This window comes from Bubalus kerabau, chromosome 23 (assembly GCF_029407905.1).
Source record: "Bubalus kerabau isolate K-KA32 ecotype Philippines breed swamp buffalo chromosome 23, PCC_UOA_SB_1v2, whole genome shotgun sequence".
NCBI lineage: Eukaryota > Metazoa > Chordata > Mammalia > Artiodactyla > Bovidae > Bubalus > Bubalus kerabau.
Genome location: NC_073646.1, coordinates 29,856,350 through 29,882,896, shown reverse-complemented (window position 1 = coordinate 29,882,896; position 26,547 = coordinate 29,856,350). Strand labels below are relative to the sequence as shown.

The 26,547-nt window shown below is 40.2% G+C and overlaps 1 protein-coding gene across 4 annotated transcripts in view; it reads right to left on the bottom strand.

Moving 5' to 3' along the window:
• The window catches only part of CALN1 (calneuron 1), a 512,378-nt gene that overhangs the window by 153,284 nt on the left and 332,547 nt on the right, over positions 1–26,547 (bottom strand). Inside the window, exon 6 of one of the 4 annotated variants that reach the window (XM_055562457.1) lies at positions 12,874–13,269. The exons of the other annotated variants lie outside the window; for them this stretch is intronic. Coding sequence (XP_055418432.1) covers positions 13,162–13,269 — 108 coding nt within the window. The 3' untranslated portion in view covers positions 12,874–13,161. Of the gene's footprint in view, positions 1–12,873; positions 13,270–26,547 lie in introns of those variants that run through there. 4 annotated transcript variants of the gene reach the window in all.

Here is a 26,547-nt window from a genome sequence, read left to right as displayed (position 1 = left end):
GCATATATGATAAGCCTACAGCAAACATTGTTCTCAATGGTGAGAAACTGAAAGCATTCCCCCTAAGATTAGGAGCAAGACAAGAGTGTCCACTTTCACCACTATTATTCAACATAGTTCTGGAAGTTCTAGCTACAGCAATTAGAGAAGAAAAAGAAATAAAAGGAATCCAGATCAGAAAAGAAGTAAAACTCTCACTGTTTGCGGATGACATGATACTGTACATAGAAAACCCTAAAGAGAGTATCAGAAAATTACTGGAGCTAATCAGCAAACTTAGCAAAGTTGCAGGATACAAAATCAATACATAGAAATCACTTGCATTACTATACACTAACAATGAAAAATCATAAAGAGAAATTAAGGAATCAATCCCATTCACCATTGCAACAAAAAGAATTAAATATCTAGGAATAAACTTACCCAAGGAGACAAAAGAACTGTACACAGAAAATTATAAGACACTGATGAAAGAAATCAAAGATGACATAAACAGATGGAGAGATATTCCATGTTCGTGGGTAGGAAGAATCAATATTGTGAAAATGGTTATCCTACCAAATGCAATCTACAGATTCAGTGCAATCACCTATCAAATTACCAATGGCATTTTTCACAGAACTAGAACAAAAACTTTCACAATTCATATGGAAACACAAAAGACCCAGAATAGCTAATGCAGTCTTGAGAAAGAAGAATGGAGCTGGAGGAATCAACCTTCCTGCCTTCAGATTATACTACAAAGCTATAGCCATCAAGACAGTATGGTACTGGCATAAAAACAGAAATAAAGACCAATGGAACAAGATAGAAAGCCCAGAAATAAACCCACGCACCTATGGGTACCTTATTTTTGACAAAGGAGGCAAGAATATACAATGGGGCAAAGACAGCCTCTTCAATAAATGGTGCTGGGAAAACTGGACAGCTACATGTAAAAGAATGAAATTAGAATACTTCCTAACACCATACACAAAGATAAACTCAAAATGGATTAAAGACCTAAATGTAAGACCAGAAAATATAAAACTCTTAGAGGAAAACATAGGCAGAACACTCGATGACATAAATCAAAGCAAGATCCTCTATGACCCATTTCCTAGAGTAATGGAAATACAAACAAAAGTAAACAGTGGGACCTGACTAAACTTAAAAACTTTTGCATATCAAAGGAAACTATAAGCAAGGTGAAAAGACAACCCTCGGAATGGGAGAAAATAATAGCAAATGAAACAACTGACAAAGGATTAGTTCCCAAAATACACAAGCAGATCATACAATTCAATACCAGGAAAACAAACAACCCAATCAAAAAGTGGGAAAAAGACCTAAACAGATATTTCTCCAAAGAAGACATACAGATGGCTAATAAACACATGAAAAGATTCTCAGCATCAATCATTATTAGAGAAATGCAAGTTAAAACCACAATGAGATATTACCTCACACCGGCCAGAATGGCCATCATCAAAAAGTCTACAAACAATAAATGCTGGAGAGGGTGTGAAGAAAAGGGGATGCTCTTGCACTATTGGTGGGAATGTTAATTGATACAGCTACTATGTAAGATGGTATGGAGATTCCTTAAAAAACTAGGAATAAAACCACCATATGACCCAGCAATCCCACTCCTAGGTATATACCCTGAGGAAACCAGGGTTGAAAAAGACACATGTATCCCACTGTTCACTGCAGCACTATTTACAATAGCCAGAACATGGACGCAACCTAGATGCCCATCGACAGATGAATGAATAAAGAAGTTGTGGTACACAATAAAATATTACTCAGTCATAAAAAGAACACATTTGAGTCAGTTCTGATGAGGTGGATGAACCTAGAACCTATTATACAGAGTGAAGTGAGTCAGAAAGAGAAAGATAAATATCATATTCTAACACACATATACAGAATCTAGAAAATGGTTCTGAAGAATTTATTTACAGGGCAGCAATGAAGAAACAGACATAGAGAATAGACTTATGGACATAGGGAGAGAGGAGCAGAGGGTGATATGGAAAAAATAACATGGAAACTTACATTACCATATGTAAAATAGATAGCCAACGGGAATTTGCTGTATGGCTCAGGAAACTCAAGAATGGGCTTTGTATCAACCTTGAGGGGTGGGATGGGGAGGTAGGTGTGATGAAAGTTCAAAAGGAAGGGGATATATGTATACCTATGGCTGATTCATGTTGAGGTTTGACAGAAAACAACAAAATTCTGTAAAGCAATTATCCTTCAATTAAAAAAAAAACAGAATATGAATGGGAAAATCACAAAAGAGAAAACTCAAATGGCCGATATTCATAGGGGGGAAATGATCATCCTCTCCAGTGTTACAGGCAGAACAAACTAAGAAAACTATGAAATTACCATCTCGAATGCTGCTTGTTGGCAAAGATTGTTTCCAAGGATGCAGGTAAGCGGGGCCAAATGAAATATGGGTGGGGTGGTGAATTGAAATGAGGTCTTAGAAAACAGTTGGAAAATTCTTAACGGAGCTGACGATTTGTACCCCCAGAACACAGCAATTCTAATCCCAGGTATATGTCCTAGAGAAACTCATGCACAGATACTTAAGGAGATTTTAATAGCAGCACTATCTTATAATAACAAAAACCTGGAAATAATCTAAGTGAGGAGGGTATGAGATGGACGACCTCACTGATGGTAAAATGAACTACTTTGTAGCATTTAAAATCATCTAGGTCTATACACATCAACATGGGTAAACCTTGAAAAGCATCTTGCATGAAAACAAAATCCTAGCTAGTTACAATACTACACCATTTAGATGAAACATTAAGATGAGATCTTGTTCTAGACACACACAGAGTGTGTAGGAGACTGGCTGAATGGAGATGAAAGTCTATCTTTGTGGGCTCCACCTCCATTTGATACCTTTTATGTAAAGCTGTAAAATAAATTATTGTTTACAGAACATACATACATAGTAAAAGTCTAAAAATATGAATAGAAAAGATAAAAACCAACTTTGGCATAATGGGCAAAAGGAAGGAACACGAGCCTGCATCTATATTTAATTTCTTAAGAAATTCTGGAGCAGATATTGTATCATGTTACCATTTCTTCAGTATGGGTAATGTATTATGTAACATCATGCTTGTTCTATTTGCTCTATGCCATCCATGTCAGCAAAATATTTAATTCTTAAGACTTAAGAGTCTTGTGAACAGGAAGTCATGGGCTACCAGGGCTTTCATCTAGGGGCAGTGAATGGGACCACTCTGAACGTTGTAAAGGAGCAACAGAGGACAAAACGTTGTGCTTTGGTGATGTCACAAGTGATGCTTACTCAGCATCCTGTTACCACAAGAAACCACTGCTTTAAGCAGATGGCCCACATGATGCCACATAAGCAGAGGCTGTGGGGACTGGGGAGCAGGTCCCCAAGACTGGGTGGGCCATTTGTTTCCCCAGTGGGGGCTGAAGGACATGCAGGCTATACCCCTGGGTGGGGGGCCCAAGGGATTGCCCAAGTTTAGGGAGGCAGGCGGGAAGGGAGGGGTTGTCTAGGCCAAGGGGACCCCCAGTGGGAAGGTGTGGAGGCACAAGGAAGTGGTGTGTGGTCAGGACTCAGTAGTTTTGCAATCTCACTGGTAGCTTGAACCCAGCCAGGGGCACCGGGTTCAAGGGGTGAGCAGGGCAGATCAGAAGAAGCTTTGGAATCTGGACTCTGTCCTGAAGGAGAAGTGGAGCCTTTGGAAGACTCTGAGCACAGGCATGACCTTGAAGGATCACCTGTTCCGTTTTTTGCCTTTAGGCAGATAAATGTCTAAATCTTTCCACATGGCGGGCTTGTCTTTTTTGCAATGTCTCCAAGGACAGAGACTCTGCAGTCTCCATCCTTCATCTCTCACAGTGTTGGGGCAAATATAGCTGGGAATGGAGAAGGTGACTGCTGGAGGGCAAGGCAGACAGGGAAGGGAATCAGGTGCAATTCTGGGAGCCAACAGGAACAGGGGTGGGGGGAGGGGAGGAGTGATACAGCCACGAAGACTGCACTGGGCTGGACAGAAAGGGGTGTGCCCAGATACAGAAGTCTGTAGCAGGAGGGTCTGATGTAGCGATGGTGGCAGCAACCATCAGTATCATCATCATAAACATCATCATCGTCACGGCAGCAAACACTGATACCTTGCTTGTCCTGTGTCAGGAAGTGATCTAAGAGCACCACACAATTCAGTTAACCCTATGAAGCAGGTATATCACTACCCTCATTTTAAATACAAGGAAAATGAAGCAGAGAGGAGGACGTGAAATCTGATTTTGGTCCCATAGCTCATCAGAGGCAGATCTAGAATTCACAAGCAGCCTGTGATCCTAACCATTACACTACACTGCCTCTCAAAAAGGAGCACTGAGAGAGTCCTGGTGGACAGAGAAAAGTTGGCAGAGGGTGTATCTCAGGAGGATATTCAGTATCTCAAACCCACTGTCCACATGGAAAGGGTCTCTCAAGATGAAGAAGAGAATAGGGTCCAGGTACAGGACAGTGTCTGGGCCATGAGAGAAGGGATGACTGCAAGAAGCTTGTCTGGATGCTTGCTGTTTCACTGTGGAGTATCACAAACAGGAGGGAGGGGACTTAACTTACAAGCTCCTCAGAGGTGGTTTCCATTTCATTCTCAATATCCCTGATGAACTGTGGTGCTGGAGAAGACTCTTGAGAGTCCCTTGGACTGCAAAGAGATCAAATCAGTCAATCCTAAAGGAAATCTACCCTGAATATTCATTGGAAGGACTGATGCTGAAGCTGAAGCTCTAATACTTTGGCCACCTGATACAAAGAGCAGACTCATTGAAAAAGGCACTGATGCGGCAGAAGACAGAAGGCAGGAGAATGGGACAACAGAGGATGAGATGGTTGGATGATATCACCAACTCAACAGAAATGAGTTTGAGCAAACTCCAGGAGATGGTGAAGGACAGGGAAGCTTGGCATACTGCAGTCCATGGGGTGGCAAAGAGTGGGACATGACTGAGCGATTGAACAACAGCAACAACATCCCTGTTATATGGATATTCCTATTATAGCTAAGGAAGCAGAGGCTCTGAGGGGTAGAGTAATGGGCTTACCGTCACACAGCAAGCAAGAGGCAGATCTGGAGGAAGACAGATTGTTCAAAAGTCCTGGGCTTTTTTCTATTATTGCCTACTGCCTCCCTGGGAATTTTCCAAGTCTCCACCAACTGGATACAAGTGCTGGCCCAGAGTCAAACTACATTTGCTTGTTAATTTCCCCAAAGAATACCACAGGAGTAAATAAAAAGGAAAGCCAGCCCAGTACCAACTGTGAACTGAAGATAAGAGAAGACCACAGGCCAAAATCTGGGAGGAATTTCCCCTAATTGCCATGGTCCTGGATATGAATGTGGAAAGAAACCACCAGCTACATATACCCTTGAGTCACAAGAGGGAAACACAGTCCTGAAGAAGTTGAGAAACCATGCTAAATAGCCCCTGTGCCCTGTGACCAATACCAGGACACTGGGGAAAATGGATTAGAAAAAAAAGTTAGCATAGTACTTTTGAAAAGATAATGAAGATCAAGGGAAAATAAACATTATTCTGACTGGGGCGGCAAGGCGGGGGGTGGATAACTGAAAAAAAAAATCATTGTTTAAAAAATGATACCTTAAAATATCCAAGAGGATATGCTCACTATGAAATAGAAATAGGAAGCTATAGGAGAAAAAAGTTGAAATAAAGAAACAGAAAAGAAAAAAAAAAATGTTAAGAAACTGAAAAGCTAAGTGCAAAATTAAAATTACATTGAAGGTCACACAGGATTAATATGCAGAGGACCAACTTTAGTTTTCTCAGAGTTAGGATGGAAAAGGAATGAAACAGGAAGATAGAAAGTGACAAATAAGAAGAAAGAGAACAGAAGTTCATCTTAAGAATTTTATGTTGCACAGGGAGGAAAACAAAACAATAAGAGAAGAAGTAATAATTAAAAAGATAATAACAGAAAACAGTACTGGATGGAAGAAAGGCCTGAGTTCACATATTAGAAGAGCTCCCTGAAAGCCAGGCAAAGTAATATAAGAAGACTCATTCTGCGCAATGTAAGATTTTACATAAATAAGAAAGATTATAAGCACTGGGCAAAACAAAACAGGTTCTCTGTGAGGGATATAATCAAGTCATCCTCCAAATTCTTCCCTACAAAGTACAAGACACAATGGACAGACAGCTAAAAGTATATACGGTGATGCATTCTGCCCACCATTTTACTTAGAGGAAGAGTGTGGCGGACACCATTTATAGTGTACCCAGCAGCCACTTGCCTGCCATCTTCTTTTCTTAAAGAAACCTGATTTAATTCAGGAGAACAGTAAGTTGAGCCCTGAGGGTACATCATTACAGCTTTAAGCTATTATATTCATCTCTGCCAGGTAGGTACCCATCTTCTCAGCCTCCTTTGCAGCTAGCAGTGATTTTGTTTGGTTGATGAAATTTAAAGGGAAAACCTTCCAGAGCCTTCTGAGAAAGTTTTTCTTTGTAAGAAAGAGAATCATTCTCAGAAAAAAAGAGCTTTTGCTGCCATCTCCACCCCATTCCTCACACAGCTCTGGTGTCCAAAGCTGTAGCAGCCATCTTACAACCAGCAGGCAACATATATGAAGATGTGCTTTCAACAGTCTGAGGATGACGGAAAGGAAGGCTGAGGCTCAGAGACCTGGGCTGACATTACTGAGCTTCTGTCCCATTCTGACAGCTCACTCCAGACTTCTTACTTCTTACCATTGTCTACTATTTAATCTAGGGTTAGGTTTCCTATTCCTTATAACTGAAAACATTATGAATATGTGTTAATAGGAAAAGCACAAAATGGAGGTCCAACATAATCAGTACATCAATAGGCTAAACAAATTTAAATAAGTTTTTCAAATGAAGACAATAACAGAATTTTTACTAAACTAATGGATATTAGTTTTAGTTTTTACTAAACTAGTTTTAGCTTTTACTAAACATTAGTTTTTACTAAACTAATGGACATTCAGAAAACTAAGATCATGGCATCTGGTCCTATCACTTCATGGCAAATAGATGGGGAAAGAGTGAAAACAGTGGCAGACTTTGTTTTTTGGGCTCCAAAATCACTGCAGATGGTGACTGAAGCCATGAAATTAAAATCGCTTACTCCTTGGAAGAAAACTTATGACCAACCTAGACAGCATATTAAAAAACAGAGACATTTACTTTGCCAACAAAGGTCCACCTAGTCGAGTCTATGGTTTTTCCAGTAGTCATGTATGGATGTGAGAGTTGGACTATAAAGAAAGCTGTGCGCTGGAGAATTGATGCTTTTGAACTGTGGGGTTGGAGAAGACTCTTGAGAGTCCCTTGGACTGCAAGAAGATCTAACCAGTCTATCCTAAAGGAAATCAGTCCTGAATATTCATTGGAAGAACTGATGTTGAAGCTGAAACTCTAATAATTTGGCCACCTGATGCAAAGAATTGACTCATTTGAAAAGACCCTGATGTTGGGAAAGATTGAAGGCAGGAGGAGAAGGGGACGACAGAGGATAAGATGGTTGGATGGCATCACCAACTCAACGGACATGAGTTTGAGTAAACTCCGAGAGTTGGTGATGGACAGGGAGGCCTCGCGTGCTGCAGTCCATGGGGTCACAAGGAGTCGGATATGACTGAGCGACTGAACTGCACTGAATGGACATTATGAATCTCCTAGAGGTGACCTGCTTGAAATAGGAAGCATTTCTATAATTTATTTGACAAAGGAACTTTCATTTTCCTTCTAGGAAACATTGGGAAAAGTAGAGTTCTATGTAAAACACTATGAAAAATATTAATAGGATATTGAGATTAACATTTTATCACCCAAGAACTGTATATTCAACCATTTTTCTTTCATGGGAAAAGTTAACAAAAGGATTATCTTTAAGTTTGCAGAGGGCTTGGAAAACATTTTTCTTGAGTAACTCTCTGATCCCCAGTATGAAAAATTACAAAGTTCTGTGGTCAACTGAGAAACGAATTACAATTAACAATTCAAATATAAGAATTTTAAAGGATAAAGAAATGACAATGTAAATAAAACCATTTAGAAAAATTAGCTGTTATAAATGTAGTTACAAAAGTAAACCCCAAGACCAAAAAAATATTCTGGGACAAGAAAATTTAATGATTAAAGGATCTATTTAATAATAATAGGATTTTAGCCTAGGCAGCATTTTGTAGATTTGTTTCTCCCTGCTATTTCCTGCCAGGTACAACTATAACCTGTGGAAATAATGTAAGATATAACCAAAGGAGAACTCCCAAAGGTGCTAAGAGGAAGGTGAACAAGTCTGGGAACCAGCACTGGAGGAACAACATGGTGCAGGATATTTTAACCTTCACCCAATGGAAGAAAGCAACCCATATCTGACATTCCCTGTCCCTAAATCTAGCAACAGAAGGTAGGCTCATTCCTCCCAAGACTGAACGGGAGTCCCTTAGACCACACCAAGCAAGCCCACAAAGGGCCATGGGGATCTACTGGGGGCCCCACTAGATAAGCAGCCAAGGGAAATGCTTTCCTTCTCTGGCAGGCTTGAAGTTCCCCTCAGTCATGGTGATTAACAAGAGAGCCTCAGCAAGAAGGATCTCCACCCAAATAAAGGCAGTACCCAGGAAACCTCTGTCTTCATGGGCTGGAGACTCTTTACTTCTGCCCAGAGATTGAGGGCAATAGCAAAATGGATCTCATTGTAGATTCACTGGATCAAATGGATCACAACAAGCACCTGGCCTGGGGAACACCGTTTGGTCCCCAGAGGCAGAGGAGAATCCTACCATAAGACATACTTAGCTAATGAAGCCTCTCCTTTCCTGCCTGAATGTCTCTTTCCCCAAGAAAAGACACTTATCAACCTGGCCTAAGGACATCTCCTTTCCACCTCTTGAGCAACACAAAGAGGGCCCAAATGGGGGCCCCTGCAGCATCAGATAAACTAAGTTGACCAAAGTATCATCCCAAATGCTCTGAAATGAAGGTGTCATCAGAGCCACGGCCCCAAAAAATGTAAGACAGGATCTACATGTTAAGCCTAAAGAGGATGTTGTTGTTTTTGTTTAGTTGCTAAATTGTGTCCAACCCTTTTGTGATCCCATGGACTGAAGTGCATCAGCCTCCTCTGTCCGTGGGATTTCCCAGGCCAGAGTACTGGAGTGGGTTCCATTTCCTTCTCCGGGAGATCTTCCTGACCCAGGGATCAAATGCACATCTCCTGCCCTGGCAATTGTATTATCTACCACTGAGCCACCAGGGAAGCCTAAGGAGTATGATTATCTACTAAATAAATCTTTAAATGCTAAAATACATTAACATATAAGACAAAAATTCTAGCTTATAATAGAAAGCCCCCTATCATATAAAAAAACAAGAAAATCACAACCTAAATGAGAAAAGACACTCAGCAGACACAAACACTGAGATGAATCAGATGTTGGAATTACCTGACAAGGATTTTAAAGGAGACATCATAAAAATCCTTCAACGATCAATCACAAGCTTTCTTAAAACAAATTAAAAATGAGGAAATCTCAACAAGGAAATAGAAGTTATAAAAAAAGGAACCCAATGAAAATTATAGAACTGAAAAATATAACTGCAGAAATAAAAAAGTTGTTGAACAGGAGAGTAAAGTAGAGATGGCAGAGGTTAGAATCAATGAACTTGAGGATAGGTCAATAGAGTTCACACAATATGAACAGTAGAAAAAAATAGACTAAATGAAAAAAATAAAAGAAAATCAGGGACCTGTGCAATAATAAAAAAGTTACAACACTCATCTGAGTCCCAGAGAGGGACCACAGAATGATAAACAAGAATGATCAAAGAAGTAGCTAACATTTTCCAAATTTGGCAAAAATAATAATAATAATAACATGAACCTACAAATTGAAGAAGTTAATCATACCTCAAACTGGATGAACCCAAGTAAATCCATTCCAAGACATTTCAGAATTAAAGTTTAAAAAATTAAAAACTCAGAAAAATTCTGGAAAGCAGCCAGAGAGAGATGATGCATTACCTACAGTGAGAAAACAATTCAGATGACAAGAGATTGCTTCTCTGAAATCATGGCAACCAGAAGGAAGTGGCATAACATTTTTTAAGTTCTGAGAAAGAAAGAAAAACAACTATCATCTGCAGGACACAACTGGCAAAGTTATCCTCTAGGAATGAGGGCAAATCAAGAGTCTCAGATGAATAAAAAGTAAAAGAATTTGCTGCTATCAAATTTATCTTTGAAGACTGCCTAAAGGAAGTTCTACAGACAAGAAAAGAAATGATGAAATAAAGAACCTTGAAGAATCAAAAAGGAAGATGGGATATTAAAAAGAATAAAAATATCCTGCTGCTGCTGCTGCTGCTAAGTCGCTTCAGTCGTGTCCGACTCTGTGAGATCCCATAGATGGCAGCCCACCAGGCTCCCCCATCCCTGGGATTCTCCAGGCAAGAACACTGGAGTGGGTTGCCATCTCCTTCTCCAATGCATGAAGGTGAAAAGTGAAAGTGAAGTCACTCAGTCGTGTCCGACTCTCAGCGACCCCATGGACTGCAGCCTACCAGGCTCCTCCATCCATGGGATTTTCCAAGCAAGAGTACTGGAGTGGGGTGCCATTGCCTTCTCCAAAAATATCCTAGGTCAATACAATAAACTGTTCTTTTATTCATGAATTTTATAAGCCATATTTAATGATTGGGACAAAATTATAATACCATCTGATATTGATATGTCAAAGTAGAAAAGCAAAAGAAGTTAAATGTAAGTACTGTCTTCCCAGTCCACCCAAAGAGGCAAAATGTTGATACCAGTAGATTGTGAAGACACAAATATATACTGTAATACCCAAATCAACCACTATGAAAACTATACAAAGAGATACACTCAAAAGTACTGTAAATAAATCAAGATGGGATTCTTATAAGTGTTCAAGTAACCTGCAGAAAGATAAGAAAAACAGAGGAACAAGGACTAGAACAAACAAAAAGAAAACAAATAGTAAAATGGCAAACATATACTTCAATAATTAAATAGGAGTGGTCAAACTACAGCAATCAAGACACAGAGATTGACAGAATAGGTAAAAATACAGCCCAATTGTATGCTGTTTACTATGCAAATATTAATTTTAAGAAGCCGGAGTGGCTATATTAATATCCAATAGTGTAGATGTGAGAGCAAGAAAGTTACTAGAGGAAAAGAGAACATTACATAATGGTAAAAGGATCAACTCACCAAGAGGAACAGTAAAAGTACATATGATCTTAAATATGGACACAACAAAAGAGAAAAAAGAGACTCAAAATACATGAAATAAAATGAATAGAGCCTAAAGGAGAAATAAATCTTCAATCATAGCTGGGGACTTCAATACTACCCCTCTTAGCAAATTACAGAACTGCTAGAGAGAAAATTGGCAAGGGTATAGAGACCTAAACAGCACAAACAACCAACTTAGGATCCAATTTACATATATAGGACACTCGACCCAACAACAACAGAAATAAGTTTTTAAAGTGCTCATGGAAATTTCACCAAGACATACCATATCTGAGACTATTCAACAAACCTCAAAAAATTATATAATTGAAATCACAGAGCTTGTTCTCTGATTATAATGGAATAAAACTAAAAACCAGTAACAGAAAGATACTAGGAAAATCTCTAAATACAAGGAAATTTAACAACACATTTCTAAATAATTTATGATTTTAAAAGACTATAAATAAAAATATGGAGAACTGAATGAAAAGATAACATGAATCTACAAAGTTCCTAGAAAAAGGGAAAAACAAAAAACCAAATACAAAATCCAAAACAGTCAGAAAGAAGGAAACAATAAAAATAAGAGTAAAAGCCAATGAAATTGGAAATGAGAAAATGATACAGGATATCAATGAAACAAAAAAGGAGAGCTTTGAAAAAATGCAAAAAACTTGCAAAACTCGAGCAAGAGTGCCAAAAGTAGAGAGATCTAAATAAATGGAAAGGCATATGTTCATGATGGAGAGACTCAATATAATAAAGATGTCAGATCGCCCCAACTTCATCTATAGGTTTAATGTAATTCTATCAAAATCTTAGCAAAGTTTAGTAGATATATACAAACTTATTCTTGAGTTTCTATGGAAAAACACAGACTCTTAGAATAGCATAAACAATCTTGATAGCAAGACTAAAGTAGAAGGAATCATGTACTTGGTATTAAGGCTTATGATATAGTTATAGTAATCAAAATGGTGTTACATTGGCAGAAGGATAGACACATATACCAGTGGAACAGAATAGACGCCCAGAAATAGAACAGACAGAGAGGATATATAGATGGCATATTACCACTGGAAAAGCTTGGCCATCAGGGAAATGCAAACTGAACAGTCAGCTATCACTACATGCCTAACAGAATGGCTAAAATAAAACACTGACAATACCAGACCTAGTGAACATTTGGAGGAACTGGATCATTTCACATATTGTTGGTAAGAAGGTAGGTAAAACATCCCTGTCACTCTGGAATACAATTTGGCAGTTTCTTATAAAACTAAATATGCTATTATTTTATGATGCAGCAATTGCACTCAAGGGCATTTTTCCTCAGTTCAGTTCAGTTCAGTCACTCAGAGTCGTGTCTGATTCTTTGCGACCCCACGGACTGCAGCACGCCAGGCTTCCCTATCCATCACCAACTCCTGGAGCGTATTCAAACTCATGTCCATTGAGTCAGTGATGCCATAAAACCATCTCATCCTCTGTCATCCCCTAGCATTTATCCTAGAGAAATGGAAATGTATGTTTACACAAAAACCTGTACACAAATGTTAAGAGCAGATTTATTCATTCATAATAGCCCAAAACTTTAAACGGCACAGATGTCACTCACAGGTGAATGGTTAAATTAAATGTGGTACATCCACACCATGATATATTCACCAACAGAAAAGAGCTAACTACTGATACGCACAACAACTTGAATGAATCTCAAGGATATTATGCTGAGTTTAAAAAAATGAATTCCAAAAGGTTACATACTGCATGATTCTACTTACAAAAATATTTTAAAATGACAAAATCTTATGAGCTAAAGACTGAATAGTGGTTGGCTACAGTTAGGGATGGGGGTAGACGTACGAGAGTATGATGACACCGTTCACTATCTTGAATGTGGTGTTGGATATGTGAAACCTCCACACCTGAAAAACTGTCGAGCAGTGAACCTACACAGACATGAACATAAGCGCACATAAAATAAGGGAAATATGAGGAATACTGGTGAATTTTATGAATGTCAAAATCCCATTTATGATAATGTACTATGACTTGGCAAAACTTTGCCATTGGGGGAAATTGGGTGGGTCTTTCTGAATTATTTTTTAACACCACATGTGAATCTACAACCATTTCAATAAAAATGTTACAAAATCAGAATATATAATACCAAGCTATATTAACAGAAATTGGGAAGAGAAATGAGAGAATAAATATAAGCCAATTTTTTCTTTAAGGAAATGTCAGAAGTTCTTTATTTCTTTCACTTTAATATTCAGAAAATGTAATTTAAAATACATATTTCATAAAGGTAAAAAATCAGGAATATAACAAGAAGAGCTATCTTTATGTTTACTTTAGAGGATAAAGCATACAGAACAGTATAGCAAAAGACAGAAAACAAAGGACACAGATAAAAAACAAAACTATATGACAACTGAACTGTGATTCTTATAAAGAGAGGGACACCTGAAAAAGTAGAATTTTTTAAAGGAAAGAACATGGCTAAGGAAATAACCAATAAAACCAACAACAACAACAAAAAAAGAAAATGAATTGCTGCTACTGCTGCTAAGTCAGTTCAGTCATGTCCGACTCTGTGCAACCCCATAGACGGCAGCCCATGAATTGAGGTTAGTGTTAATATCAGAAAAGGAATATTCAAGATAAAATAGTGGATGGGCCAAGAAGGTTATTTGTAGATATAAATGGTAATAATAGATACATTATGGAAATGTATGTATTTGGATACATTGATGTGTATCCAAATAGTGCATGGAAATGACACTATTGTATTTAGTGACCAGCTCTGCCTCCAGAATAAAGCCTGTCCCTGCCCCTTGCCACTACCTTAGTTGCTCCCACCCTAGTGCAAGCCATCAACATGGCTCTCCTACTTTTGAATAACTTCCTGAGTCCCCATCCCCATTCTAAGCCTCTATATTCCATCCACAGTGGATGGAATTATTACCACAGCAGTGGTAATGTTATTTGCATGTAAATCAAAATATACCCCTCCGTTGCTTAAAATACTCCAAGGAGTACTGCTTCTACATAAAATCATATCCACACTCCTTGTCTTGATGGGACCTGAGACAAAGAGTTCTCCCGTAAGTGTGCATTCACTCCCTCTCCTTTTTTAAAATTTTCAAAAAATGTTTTAGCCTCACTGCTCAGTATGTGAGATCCTAGTTCCCCGATCAGGGATCAAACCAGTGCCACCTGCAGTGGAAACTTGGACTCTTAATCACTCCACCACCAGGGAAGTCCCCCATAAACTCTTTCTTGCTGCTGCTGCTGCTGCTAAGTCGCTTCAGTCGTGTCCAACTCTGTGCGACCCCATAGACGGCAGCGCACCAGGCTCCCCCATCCATGGGATTTTCCAGGCAAGAGCACTGGAGTGGGGTGCCATTGCCTTCTCCAATAAGCTCTCTGTTAAAGAGCAACAAAAAGGAAGTGAAAGTCGCTCAGTAATGTCTGACTCTTTGCAACCCCGTGGACTATACAGTCCCTGGAATTCTCCAGGCTAGAATACCACAGTGGGTAGCCTTTCCCTTCTCCAAGGGATCTTTCCAACTCAGGGATCAAACCCAGGTCTCCCGCAGTAAAGGTGGATTATTTACCAGCTAAGCCACAAGGGAAGCCCAAGAATACTGGAGTGGGTAGCCTATCCCTTCTCCACCAGATTTTTCTGACCCGGGAATCAAACCAGGGTCTCCTGCATTGCAGGCAGATGCTTTACCAACTGAGCTATCAGGGAAGCCCAACAGCAAAAAAAAAAAAAAAAAAAAAAAAAAAAAAAAAACAACGCTTAATTTAAAAATCTTGGACCATGGTTGTCCAAAAGAAAGACTACCATTTCCAAACATGCCTTGCTGCTGGGTGTGGCAACATGACCAACTTCTGGTCAACCACGTGACTAGCTTCTGGCCAATTGGACATATATAGAAGCCACGTATGCAGCTTCTTCAAAGATTTGTGCTCCATTTCCCTTCATTGGCTTTCTGATGGGTGGATGCAGATGTGGACGTAAGCCACAGGGATAGGGTGATATTGGAGGATTTCAGAGTAGTGAATCAGATGGCAGCAGAGAATTGAGTAAGGGTGATTTCTATTTGCTTCTATTCTGTTTGTACCACTGTTAGATTGGTTTCAATCACATTCTGCTGAATGTATATCCCAACATAGGACCTATAGTGTCCCACAAAAGCTGATCTTTACACAGGCATCCCCAATCTCATCTCCTACCACTTGCCCACCAAGCTCTAGTCAAGCTTGTCCCTCCTCAGGGTCCTAGAATTTGCTGTTGCCTCCCCATGGTGAACACTTACCCTGGAGGTTGCACAGCTGGTACTTCCTCATGATTTAAGTGTAAGTTCAAACATCATCTCCTCAGAGAAGTCTTTTTTTCACGTTCTATTTAAAGTTGTGTAGTACCTAACTTGGGGATTCCCTGGTGGGGAAAAAAAAAAAAATCCCCCTATTAAAGCAGGAGACTGGGGTTTGATCCCTGGGTCAGGAAGACCCCCTGGAGAAGGAAATGGCAACTCACTCCAGTATTGCCTTGAGAACCCTTCTCCAAAGAAGACATACAGATGGCTAACAAACACATGAAAAGATGCTCAACATCACTCATTATCAGAGAAATGCAAATCAAAACCACTATGAGGTACCATTTCACACCAGTCAGAATGGCTGCGATCCAAAAGTCTACAAGTAATAAATGCTGGAGAGGGTGTGGAGAAAAGGGAACCCTCTTACACTGTTGGTGGGAATGCAAACTAGTACAGCCACTATGGAGAACAGTGTGGAGATTCCTTAAAAAACTGGAAATAGAACTGCCTTATGATCCAGCAATCCCACTGCTGGGCATACACACTGAGGAAACCAGAAGGGAAAGAGACACGTGTACCCCAATGTTCATCGCAGCACTGTTTATAATAGCCAGGACATGGAAGCAACCTAGATGTCCATCAGCAGATGAATGGATAAGAAAGCTGTGGTACATATACACAATGGAGTATTATTCAGCCATTAAAAAGAATACATTTGAATCAGTTCTAATGAGGTGGATGAAACTGGAGCCTATTATACAGAGTGAAGTAAGCCAGAAAGAAAAACACCAATACAGTATACTAACGCATATATATGGAATTTAGAAAGATGATAACAATAACCCTGTGTACGAGACAGCAAAAGAGACACTGATGTATAGAACAGTCTTATGGACTCTGAGAGAGAGGGAGAGGGTGGGAAGATATAGGAGAATGCAATTGAAACTTGTAAAATATCATGTATGAAATGAGTTGCCAGTCCAGGTTCGATGCATGATACTGGATGCTTGGGGCTGGTGCACTGGGACGACCCAGAGGGATGGAATCAGAGGGAGGAGGGAGGAGGGTTCAGGATGGGGAACACATGTATACCTGTGGCGGATTCATTTTGATATTTGGCAAAACTAATACAATTATGTAAAGTTTAAAAATAAAATAAAATTCAAAAAAAAAAAAGAAAAGTATGAAAAGGCAAAAAGATAAGACACTGAAAGATGAACTCCCCAGGTTGGTAGGTGTGTAATATGCTACTGGAGATCAGCAGAGAAATAACTCCAGAAAGAATGAAGACACTGAGCCAAAGCAAAAACAACACTCAGCTGTGGATGTGACTCGTGATGGAGTACAGTTCGATGCTGTAAAGAGCAAGATTGTATAGGAACCTGAAATGTTGGGTCCATGAAACAAGGCAAATTGGTAGTGCTCAAACAGGAGATGGCAAGAGTGAACTTCAACATTTAGGAATCAGCAAACTAAAATGGACTGGAATGGGTGAATTTAACTGAGATGACCATGATATTTACTATTGTGGGCAGGAATCCCTTAGAAGAAATGGAGTAGGCACCAATAGTCAACAAAAGAGTCCAAAATGCAGTACTTGGGTGCAGTCTCAAAAATGACAGCATGATCTCTGTTTGTTTCAAAGGCAAACCATTCAATGTCACAGTAATCTAAGTCTATGCACCTACCAGTGATGCTGAAGAAGCTGAAGTTGAACAGTTCTATGAAGACCTACAAGACCTTCAAGAACTAACACCCCCCAAAAATGTCCTTTTCATTATAGGGGACTGGAATGCAAAAGTATGGAGTCAAGAGATACCTGGAATAACAGGCAAATTTGGCCTTGGAGTACAGAATGAAGCAGGGCAAAGGTTAATAGAGTTTCACCAAGAGAATGCACTGGTCATAGCAAACACCCTCTTCCAATAACACAAGAGAAGACTCTACACATGGACATCACCAGATGGTTAATACTGAAATCAGACTGATCATATTCTTTGCAGCCAAAGATGGAGAAGCTCTGCTGCTGCTGCTGCTTCTAAGTTGCTTCAGTCGTGTCCGACTCTGTGCGACCCCATAGACGGCAGCCCACCAGGCTCCCCCATCCCTGGGATTCTCCAGGCAAGAACACTGGAGTGGGTTGCCATTTCCTTCTCCAATGCATGAAAGTGAAAAGTGAAAGTGAAGTCGCTCAGTCGTGTCCGACTCTAAGCGACCCCATGGATTGCAGCCCACCAGGCTCCTCCATCCATGGGATTTTCCAGGCAAGAGCACTGGAGTGGGGTGCCATTGCCTTCTCCAATAAGCTGTCTCTTAAAGAGCAACAAAAAGGAAGTGAAAGTCGCTCAGTAATGTCTGACTCTTTGCAACCCCATGGACTATACAGTCCCTGGAATTCTCCAGGCTAGAATACCACAGTGGGTAGCCTTTCCCTTCTCCAAGGGATCTTTCCAACTCAGGGATCAAACCCAGGTCTCCCGCAGTAAAGGTGGATTATTTACCAGCTAAGCCACAAGGGAAGCCCAAGAATACTGGAGTGGGTAGCCTATCCCTTCTCCACCAGATTTTTCTGACCCGGGAATCAAACCAGGGTCTCCTGCATTGCAGGCAGATGCTTTACCAACTGAGCTATCAGGGAAGCCCAACAGCAAAAAAAAAAAAAAAAAAAAAAAAAAAAAAAAAACAACGCTTAATTTAAAAATCTTGGACCATGGTTGTCCAAAAGAAAGACTACCATTTCCAAACATGCCTTGCTGCTGGGTGTGGCAACATGACCAACTTCTGGTCAACCACGTGACTAGCTTCTGGCCAATTGGACATATATAGAAGCCACGTATGCAGCTTCTTCAAAGATTTGTGCTCCATTTCCCTTCATTGGCTTTCTGATGGGTGGATGCAGATGTGGACGTAAGCCACAGGGATAGGGTGATATTGGAGGATTTCAGAGTAGTGAATCAGATGGCAGCAGAGAATTGAGTAAGGGTGATTTCTATTTGCTTCTATTCTGTTTGTACCACTGTTAGATTGGTTTCAATCACATTCTGCTGAATGTATATCCCAACATAGGACCTATAGTGTCCCACAAAAGCTGATCTTTACACAGGCATCCCCAATCTCATCTCCTACCACTTGCCCACCAAGCTCTAGTCAAGCTTGTCCCTCCTCAGGGTCCTAGAATTTGCTGTTGCCTCCCCATGGTGAACACTTACCCTGGAGGTTGCACAGCTGGTACTTCCTCATGATTTAAGTGTAAGTTCAAACATCATCTCCTCAGAGAAGTCTTTTTTTCACGTTCTATTTAAAGTTGTGTAGTACCTAACCTGGGGATTCCCTGGTGGGGAAAAAAAAAAAAAATCTCCCTATTAAAGCAGGAGACCGGGGTTTGATCCCTGGGTCAGGAAGACCCCCTGGAGAGGGAAATGGCAACTCACTCCAGTATTGCCTTGAGAACCCCATGAAAAGTATGAAAAGGCAGAAAGATAAGACACTGAAAGATGAACTCCCCAGGTTGTTGGTGTGTAATATGCTACTGGAGATCAGCAGAGAAATAACTCCAGAAAGAATGAAGACACTGAGCCAAAGCAAAAACAACACTCAGCTGTGGATGTGACTCGTGATGGAGTACAGTTCGATGCTGTAAAGAGCAAGATTGTATAGGAACCTGAAATGTTGGGTCCATGAAACAAGGCAAATTGGTAGTGCTCAAACAGGAGATGGCAAGAGTGAACTTCAACATTTAGGAATCAGCAAACTAAAATGGACTGGAATGGGTGAATTTAACTGAGATGACCATGATATTTACTATTGTGGGCAGGAATCCCTTAGAAGAAATGGAGTAGGCACCAATAGTCAACAAAAGAGTCCAAAATGCAGTACTTGGGTGCAGTCTCAAAAATGACAGCATGATCTCTGTTTGTTTCAAAGGCAAACCATTCAATGTCACAGTAATCTAAGTCTATGCACCTACCAGTGATGCTGAAGAAGCTGAAGTTGAACAGTTCTATGAAGACCTACAAGACCTTCAAGAACTAACACCCCCCAAAAATGTCCTTTTCATTATAAGGGACTGGAATGCAAAAGTATGGAGTCAAGAGATACCTGGAATAACAGGCAAATTTGGCCTTGGAGTACAGAATGAAGCAGGGCAAAGGTTAATAGAGTTTCACCAAGAGAATGCACTGGTCATAGCAAATACCCTCTTCCAATAACACAAGAGAAGACTCTACACATGGACATCACCAGATGGTCAATACTGAAATCAGACTGATCATATTCTTTTCAGCCAAAGATGGAGAAGCTCTGCTGCTGCTGCTGCTTCTAAGTTGCTTCAGTCGTGTCCGACTCTGTGCGACCCCATAGACGGCAGCCCACCAGGCTCCCCCATCCCTGGGATTCTCCAGGCAAGAACACTGGAGTGGGTTGCCATTTCCTTCTCCAATGCATGAAAGTGAAAAGTGAAAGTGAAGTCGCTCAGTTGTGTCTGACTCTAAGCGACCCCATGGACTGCAGCCTACCAGGCTCTTCCGTCCATGGGATTTTCCAGGCAAAAGTATTGGAGTGGGGTGCCATTGCCTTCTCCGTGGAGAAGCTCTATAAGTCAGCAAAAACAAGACAGGGAGCTGACTGTGGCTCAGATCATGAACTCCTTATTGTCCAATTCAGACTTAAATTGAAGAAAGTAGGGAAAACAACTAGACCATTCAGGTATGACATAAATTAAAACCCTTACGATTATGGAGTGGAAGTGACAAATAGATTGAAGGAATTAGATCTGATAGAGTGCCTGAAGAACTATGGACAGAGGTTCTTCACATTGTACAGGAGGCAGTGATCAAGACCATCCCCAAGAAAAATAAATGCAAAAAGGCAAAATGGTTCTCTGAGGAGGCCTTACAAATAGCTGGGGAAAGAAGAGAAGCAAAAGGCAAAGGAAAAAAGGAAAGATATACCCATTTGAATGCAGAAATCCAAAGAATAGCAAGGGGAGATAAGAAAGCTTTCCTCAACATGAATCCACCACGGGTGTACACCAAAACAATATTGTAAAGTAATTAGCCTCTAATTAAAATAAATAAATTTAAATTAAAAAAAAGAAAGCTTTCCTCAGTGATCAATGCAAAGAAATAGGGGAAAACAATAGAATGAGAAAGACTAGAGATCTCTTCAAGAAAACTAGAGATACCAGGGGACATTTTATGCAAAGATGGGCACTATAAAGGACAGAAATAGTATGGACCTAACAGAAGCAGAAGATATTAAGTAGAGGTGGCAAGAATACACAGAAGAACTATACAAAAAAGATCTTCACGACCCAGATAATCACCCAGGTGATCACTCACCTACAGCCAGACATCCTGGAATGTGAAGTCAAGTGGGCTTTCAGTTTAGTTCAGTTCAGTCACTCAGTCGTGTCTGACTCTTTGCGACCCCATGAATCACAGCACATCAGGCCTCCTGGTCCATCACAAACTCCCAGAGTTCACTCAGACTCATGTCCATCGAGTCAGTGATGCCATCCAGCCATCTCATCCTCTGTCGTCCCCTTCTCCTCCTGCACCCAATCCCTCCCAGCATCAGAGTCTTTCCAATGAGTCAGCTCTACGCATAGGTGGCCAAAGTACTGGAGTTTCAGCTTCAGCATCATTCCCTCCAAAGAAATCCCAGGGCTGATCTCCTTCAGAATGGACTGGTTGGATCTCCTTGCAGTCCAAGGGACTCTCAAGAGTCTTCTCCAACAAAGCATTATTATGAACAGAGCTGGTGGAGGTGATGGAATTCCAGTTGAGCTATACCAAATCCTAAAAGATGATGCTGTGAAAGTGCTGCACTCAATATGCCAGCAGATTTGGAAGGCTCTGCAGTTGCCACAGGACTGGAAAAGGTCAGTTTTCATTCCAATCCCAAAGAGAGGCAATGCCAAAGAATGTTCAAATATACTGCACAACTGCACTCATCTCACATGCTAGCAAAATAATGCTCAAGATTCTCCAAGCCAGGCTTCAACAATACATGAACTGTGCACCTCCAGATGTTCAAGCTGTATTTAGAAAAGACAGAGGATCAGAGATCAAATTGCCAACATCCGATGGATCATCAAAAAAGGAAGAGAGTTTCAGAAAAACATCTACTTCTGCTTTATTGACTATGCCAAAGCCTTTGACTGTGTGGATCACAACAAACTGTGGAAAATTCTTTAAGAGATGGGAATACCAGACCACCTGACCTGCCTCCTGAGAAATCTGTATGCAGGTCAGGAAGCAAGTTAGAACTGGACATGGAACAACAGACTGGTTCCAAATAGGAAAAGGAGTACATCAAGGCTGTATATTGTTACCCTGCTTATATAACTTCTATGCAGAGTACATCATGAGAAACACTGGGCTGGAGGAAGCACAAGCTGGAATCAAGATTGCCAAAACTATCAATAGTCTCAGATATGCAGGTGACACCACCCTTATGGCAGAAAGCAAAGAACTAAAGAGCCTCTTGATAAAAGTGAAAGAGGAGAGTGAAAAAGTTGGCTTAAAACTCAACATTCAGAAAACTAAGATCATGGCATCTGGTCCCATCACTTCATGGCAAATCAATGGGGAAACAATGGAAACAGTGACAGACTTTATTTTCTTGGGCTCCAAAATCACTGCAGATGGTGACTGCAGCCATGAAATTAAAAGATGCTTGCTCCTTTGAAGAAAAGTCATGACCAACCTAGACAGCAATATAACAGCATATATTAAAAAACAGAGACATTACTTTGCTGACAATGGTCCGTCTAGTCAAAGTTATGAGTTTTCCTGTGGTCATGTATGGATGTGAGAGTTGGACTATAAAGAACGCTGAGCACCAAAGAATTGATGCTTTTGAACTGTGGCGCTGGAGAAGACTCCTGAGAGTCCCTTGGACAGCAAGGAGATCCAACCAGTCCATCCTAAAGGAAATCAGTTTTGAATATTCATCGGAAGGACTGATGCTGAAGCTGAAACTCCAGTATTTTGATCACCTGATATGAAGAAATGACTCATTTGAAAAGATCCTGATGCTGGGAAAGACTGAAGGTGGGAGAGGGGACAACAGAGCATGAGATGGTTGGATGGCATCATTGACTCAATGAACATGAGTTTGAGTAAGCTCTGGGAGTTGGTGATGGACAGGGAACCCTGACATGCTGCAGTTCATGGGGTCACAGAGAGTCGGACATGACTGAGCAACTGAACTGAACTGAACTGGCATTGTCTTTCTTTGGGATGGGAATGAACACTGACCTTTTCCAGTCCTGTGGCCACTGTGGAGTTTTCCAAATTTGCTGGCATATTGAGTGCAGCACTTTCACAGTATTATCTTTTAGGATTTGAAATAATTCACCTGGAGTTCTATCACCTCCACTAGCTCTGTTCATAATGATGCTTCCTAAGGCCCACTTGACTTTGCATTCCAGGATGTCTCGCTCTAGGTGAGTGATCACACCATCATGGTTATCTAGGTCATGAAGATCTCTTTTGTATAGTTCTTCTGTGTATTTTTGCCACCTCTTCTTAATATCTTCTGCTTCTGTTAGGTAGTCTAGTCTTTCCCGTTTTGTTGTTTTCCTCTATTTCTTTGCATTGATCACTGAGAAAGGCTTTCCTATCTCTCCTTGCTGTTCTTTGGAACTCTGCATTCAAATGGGTATTCCTTTCCTTTTCTCCTTTGCCTTTTACGTCTCTTCTTTTCCCAGCTATTTGTAAGGCCTCCTCAGAGAACCAGTTTGCCCTTTTGCATTTCTTTTTCTTGGGGATGGCCTTGATCACTGCCTCCTGTACAATGTCACGCGCCTCTGTCCATAGTTCTTCAGGCACTCTGTCTATCAGATCTAATCCCTTGAATCTATTCGTCCCTTCCACTGGATAATCGTAAGGGATTTGATTTAGGTCATACCTGAATGGTCTAGTGGTTTTCCCTAGATGGTTGGATGGCATCACTGACACGAGGGACATGAGTTTGAGTAGGCTCCAGGAGTTGGTGATAGAAAGGGAAGCCTGGGGTGCTGTAGTCCATGGGGTCACAAAGAGTCAGACATGAGTGAGCGACTGAATTGATCTGAACTGTGGATTTTAGAGGATTCATCAGCCAGACCCCAAGAAGTCTCCACTGGCTCCACACCTGCCTTGTTTCTTTCTCTCTTCCCTCTGAACTTGAACGCAAGATATTACCCTTACTAGACCCAGTCCTCTTTTAGATAACTTTGAATGAAAATTCTATGCTTCCCTGAGGTCAACAGTATATTCATATTACACACAGACCCTGTGTGTTAGACTTTTAAGTAGATTAAATAAAGAAAACAACTTTACCTGTAACATGGGAAGATTCCACTGGACATAAGTATTAAGTCACTGGTGCCAGGAGTTTCCTGGATATGACCAGTGACTTTTTCCTCTTTTTGCCTGAAGTCACCTATCAGTCCAACCCAATCACAAAGCTGAGAACCCATCATGAATTTATTTAGAAGGGATATTTAAAATTAGTTTCAACTTATTATTTTTTTTTCTGATTATGAAATCAATGCAGACATTCTTCTAAAGGGTGAGTTTTCGATATACTGACTGGATATAAGGTGACTGATACATTGGGGAACTGCAGCTGGCCTCAGGCCTCCTGTGGCTTCTGGAACAAGTAGCCACCCAGCTGCTTGGGGTGACCACTGCTTCTCAGAGGCTTTGCCTGAATTCTTTTCCTACAGGCAGTTGGCAGTCACCAGTTTGATTATAAACTTTTAAACTCTCACATAAATTTTGTGCACTTTATTTACCATAGCAATGAGTACATGTATTAGAAAGTCTAACCACTTTTTTTTTGCCACTGAAAACAGTTGTTTTACAATGTGATTTTGTTAATTTCATTGAATAATAACAGAATAGATCCCTATGGCCTAATTGTAGAAATTTCACAAACTACATACAAGGATAAAGAAAATTTACATTCACCTCTATTCCAAGTCATAATAATTAGTATTGTCAGAATCACTACATTTTCCCCAGTTTTTGTCTCTGTATGAATATAAATGGATATATAATAGTTGTAGGACAAGGATGTAATTATAATGTAAATTAAAATCTCTAGATTGTAGAGTGAAAATATTATTTTAAAAAATTGCACAATATTCCATCTTTGTAAGTGCATTTTTCTACACCTCTAACTAATTTCATATGACAGAGTCTTAGACGTAGAATTATTTTTAATTATAGGGTTTAACGTTGGAAAAGTTGTAGAAAACTATCACCAAATAGTTTTCAGAAAAGTTTTAAAATTTACATTTCTACTGGTAGTATACGAGTTTGCCCATTTCCTCTCACTCTTGACACCACTATTATATGTTTTATTCTTTTCCAGCTTGATAGGTGATAACTGTTATCCAATTACTATTTTAGTAGATATCCCTTAGATTTCTAGTGAGGTTGAGAACTGTTTTAATGTTTGTTTAAAGTAAAGTATCCATCAATTGTTATTTCTTATCCCACTCATCTATTATCATATCTAGAGGTTTCCATATTGTTTTAGAAATGCTCTCCACATATACCTTAGTCTATTGCTGTATTTTTTCCTATTACTTTTTAAACTACTTATTTCTTTCTTTATTTGGCTGTGCTGGGTCTTAGTTGCAGCATGCAGGATCTTTAGTTGTGGCACCTGGGATCTAGTTCCCTGACCAGTGAGAGAACCCAGTGCCACTGCATTGGGAGCATGGAGTCTTAACAAACCCCTGGACTGCCAGAGAAGTCTCCCAATTACTTTCTGAAACATCCTTTCAATAGTTTAATAGTTTTTACTTATGATTCTTCTGTTGCTTTAATGCTTAGAAAGGCAATTCCTACTTAGAAAATTAGTTACATATTGACATGTAATTCCTCCATCTTTTAAAACAGTTAAAACATATACTGTTATATGGACTAAAGACCAATGATACTTATAAATATGGGTAAAGGAGGGAAAAACCCAAATGACCAAGGTTTCAATCAGACCAGTAAGCCTTACTGGATGCCTGCCCCATGTGCCAGGATTGCTGAAATCTCAGTGGCTCTCAATCTTGGGGGAGCATCAGAGCCACCTGGAGGGCGGATTGAACCCAGATACCAGCTCTACCCTGGAGTTTTTGATTCAGTGCTTCTGGGGTAGGGTCCAGGTGTTTGCATATCTAACATGTCCCAGGTGATGCTGATGCTGCTGGTTCAGGAACCAGACTCTGAGAACCTCTCCTGAGTTTTCCATGCTCCATATTTCGCAGGCAGTAAAATCGCTTTGGGGACTCAAGCATTCGCTGTCAATCTAACAGGCCTCATGATGGGCATGGCTGCTGAAAGCTATTTGGTTCCTAAGATGATTAAGAACAGCAGTTTTGGATCCCAAACTCCAATAGAGTGGCACGTTGACAAAATATTGAGGAGAGAACCATTCTGTTGGTGCCAGATTTGATGTAAGAAGCGACTCTGCCTGCTGGAATGCAAGTTATCCATAAAAGAACAAAAGTCAAAATCCTGCTATTTTCTAGGTCTTGGTCACATGCAACAAACACCTCATGTGAATGAATATAATTTCTTCTGTCTCACTTGCTTTCCCTGCAAGTTTATCCAAGGTCGACCTCACAGGGCAGATAATTTACAGTTTCACAGATGAAAACATTGTAGATACTTCATAGTTATTTGACTAGCTGGGGACTATATTTACTTTCCTTTCATCTTCTTTTTCTGATTATACAAATAATGCATGCTCATTGTCAAGCTTTTGAAAAATACAGAAAGATATGATCACTCATCATGCTATCACATATGGAATGTCACTGTCAATACTCTGACATATTTTCCCCAGTTCTTTTATGCATAAAAGATTTGGCATCATATTGTACCTGAGCTTTCCAGAGTG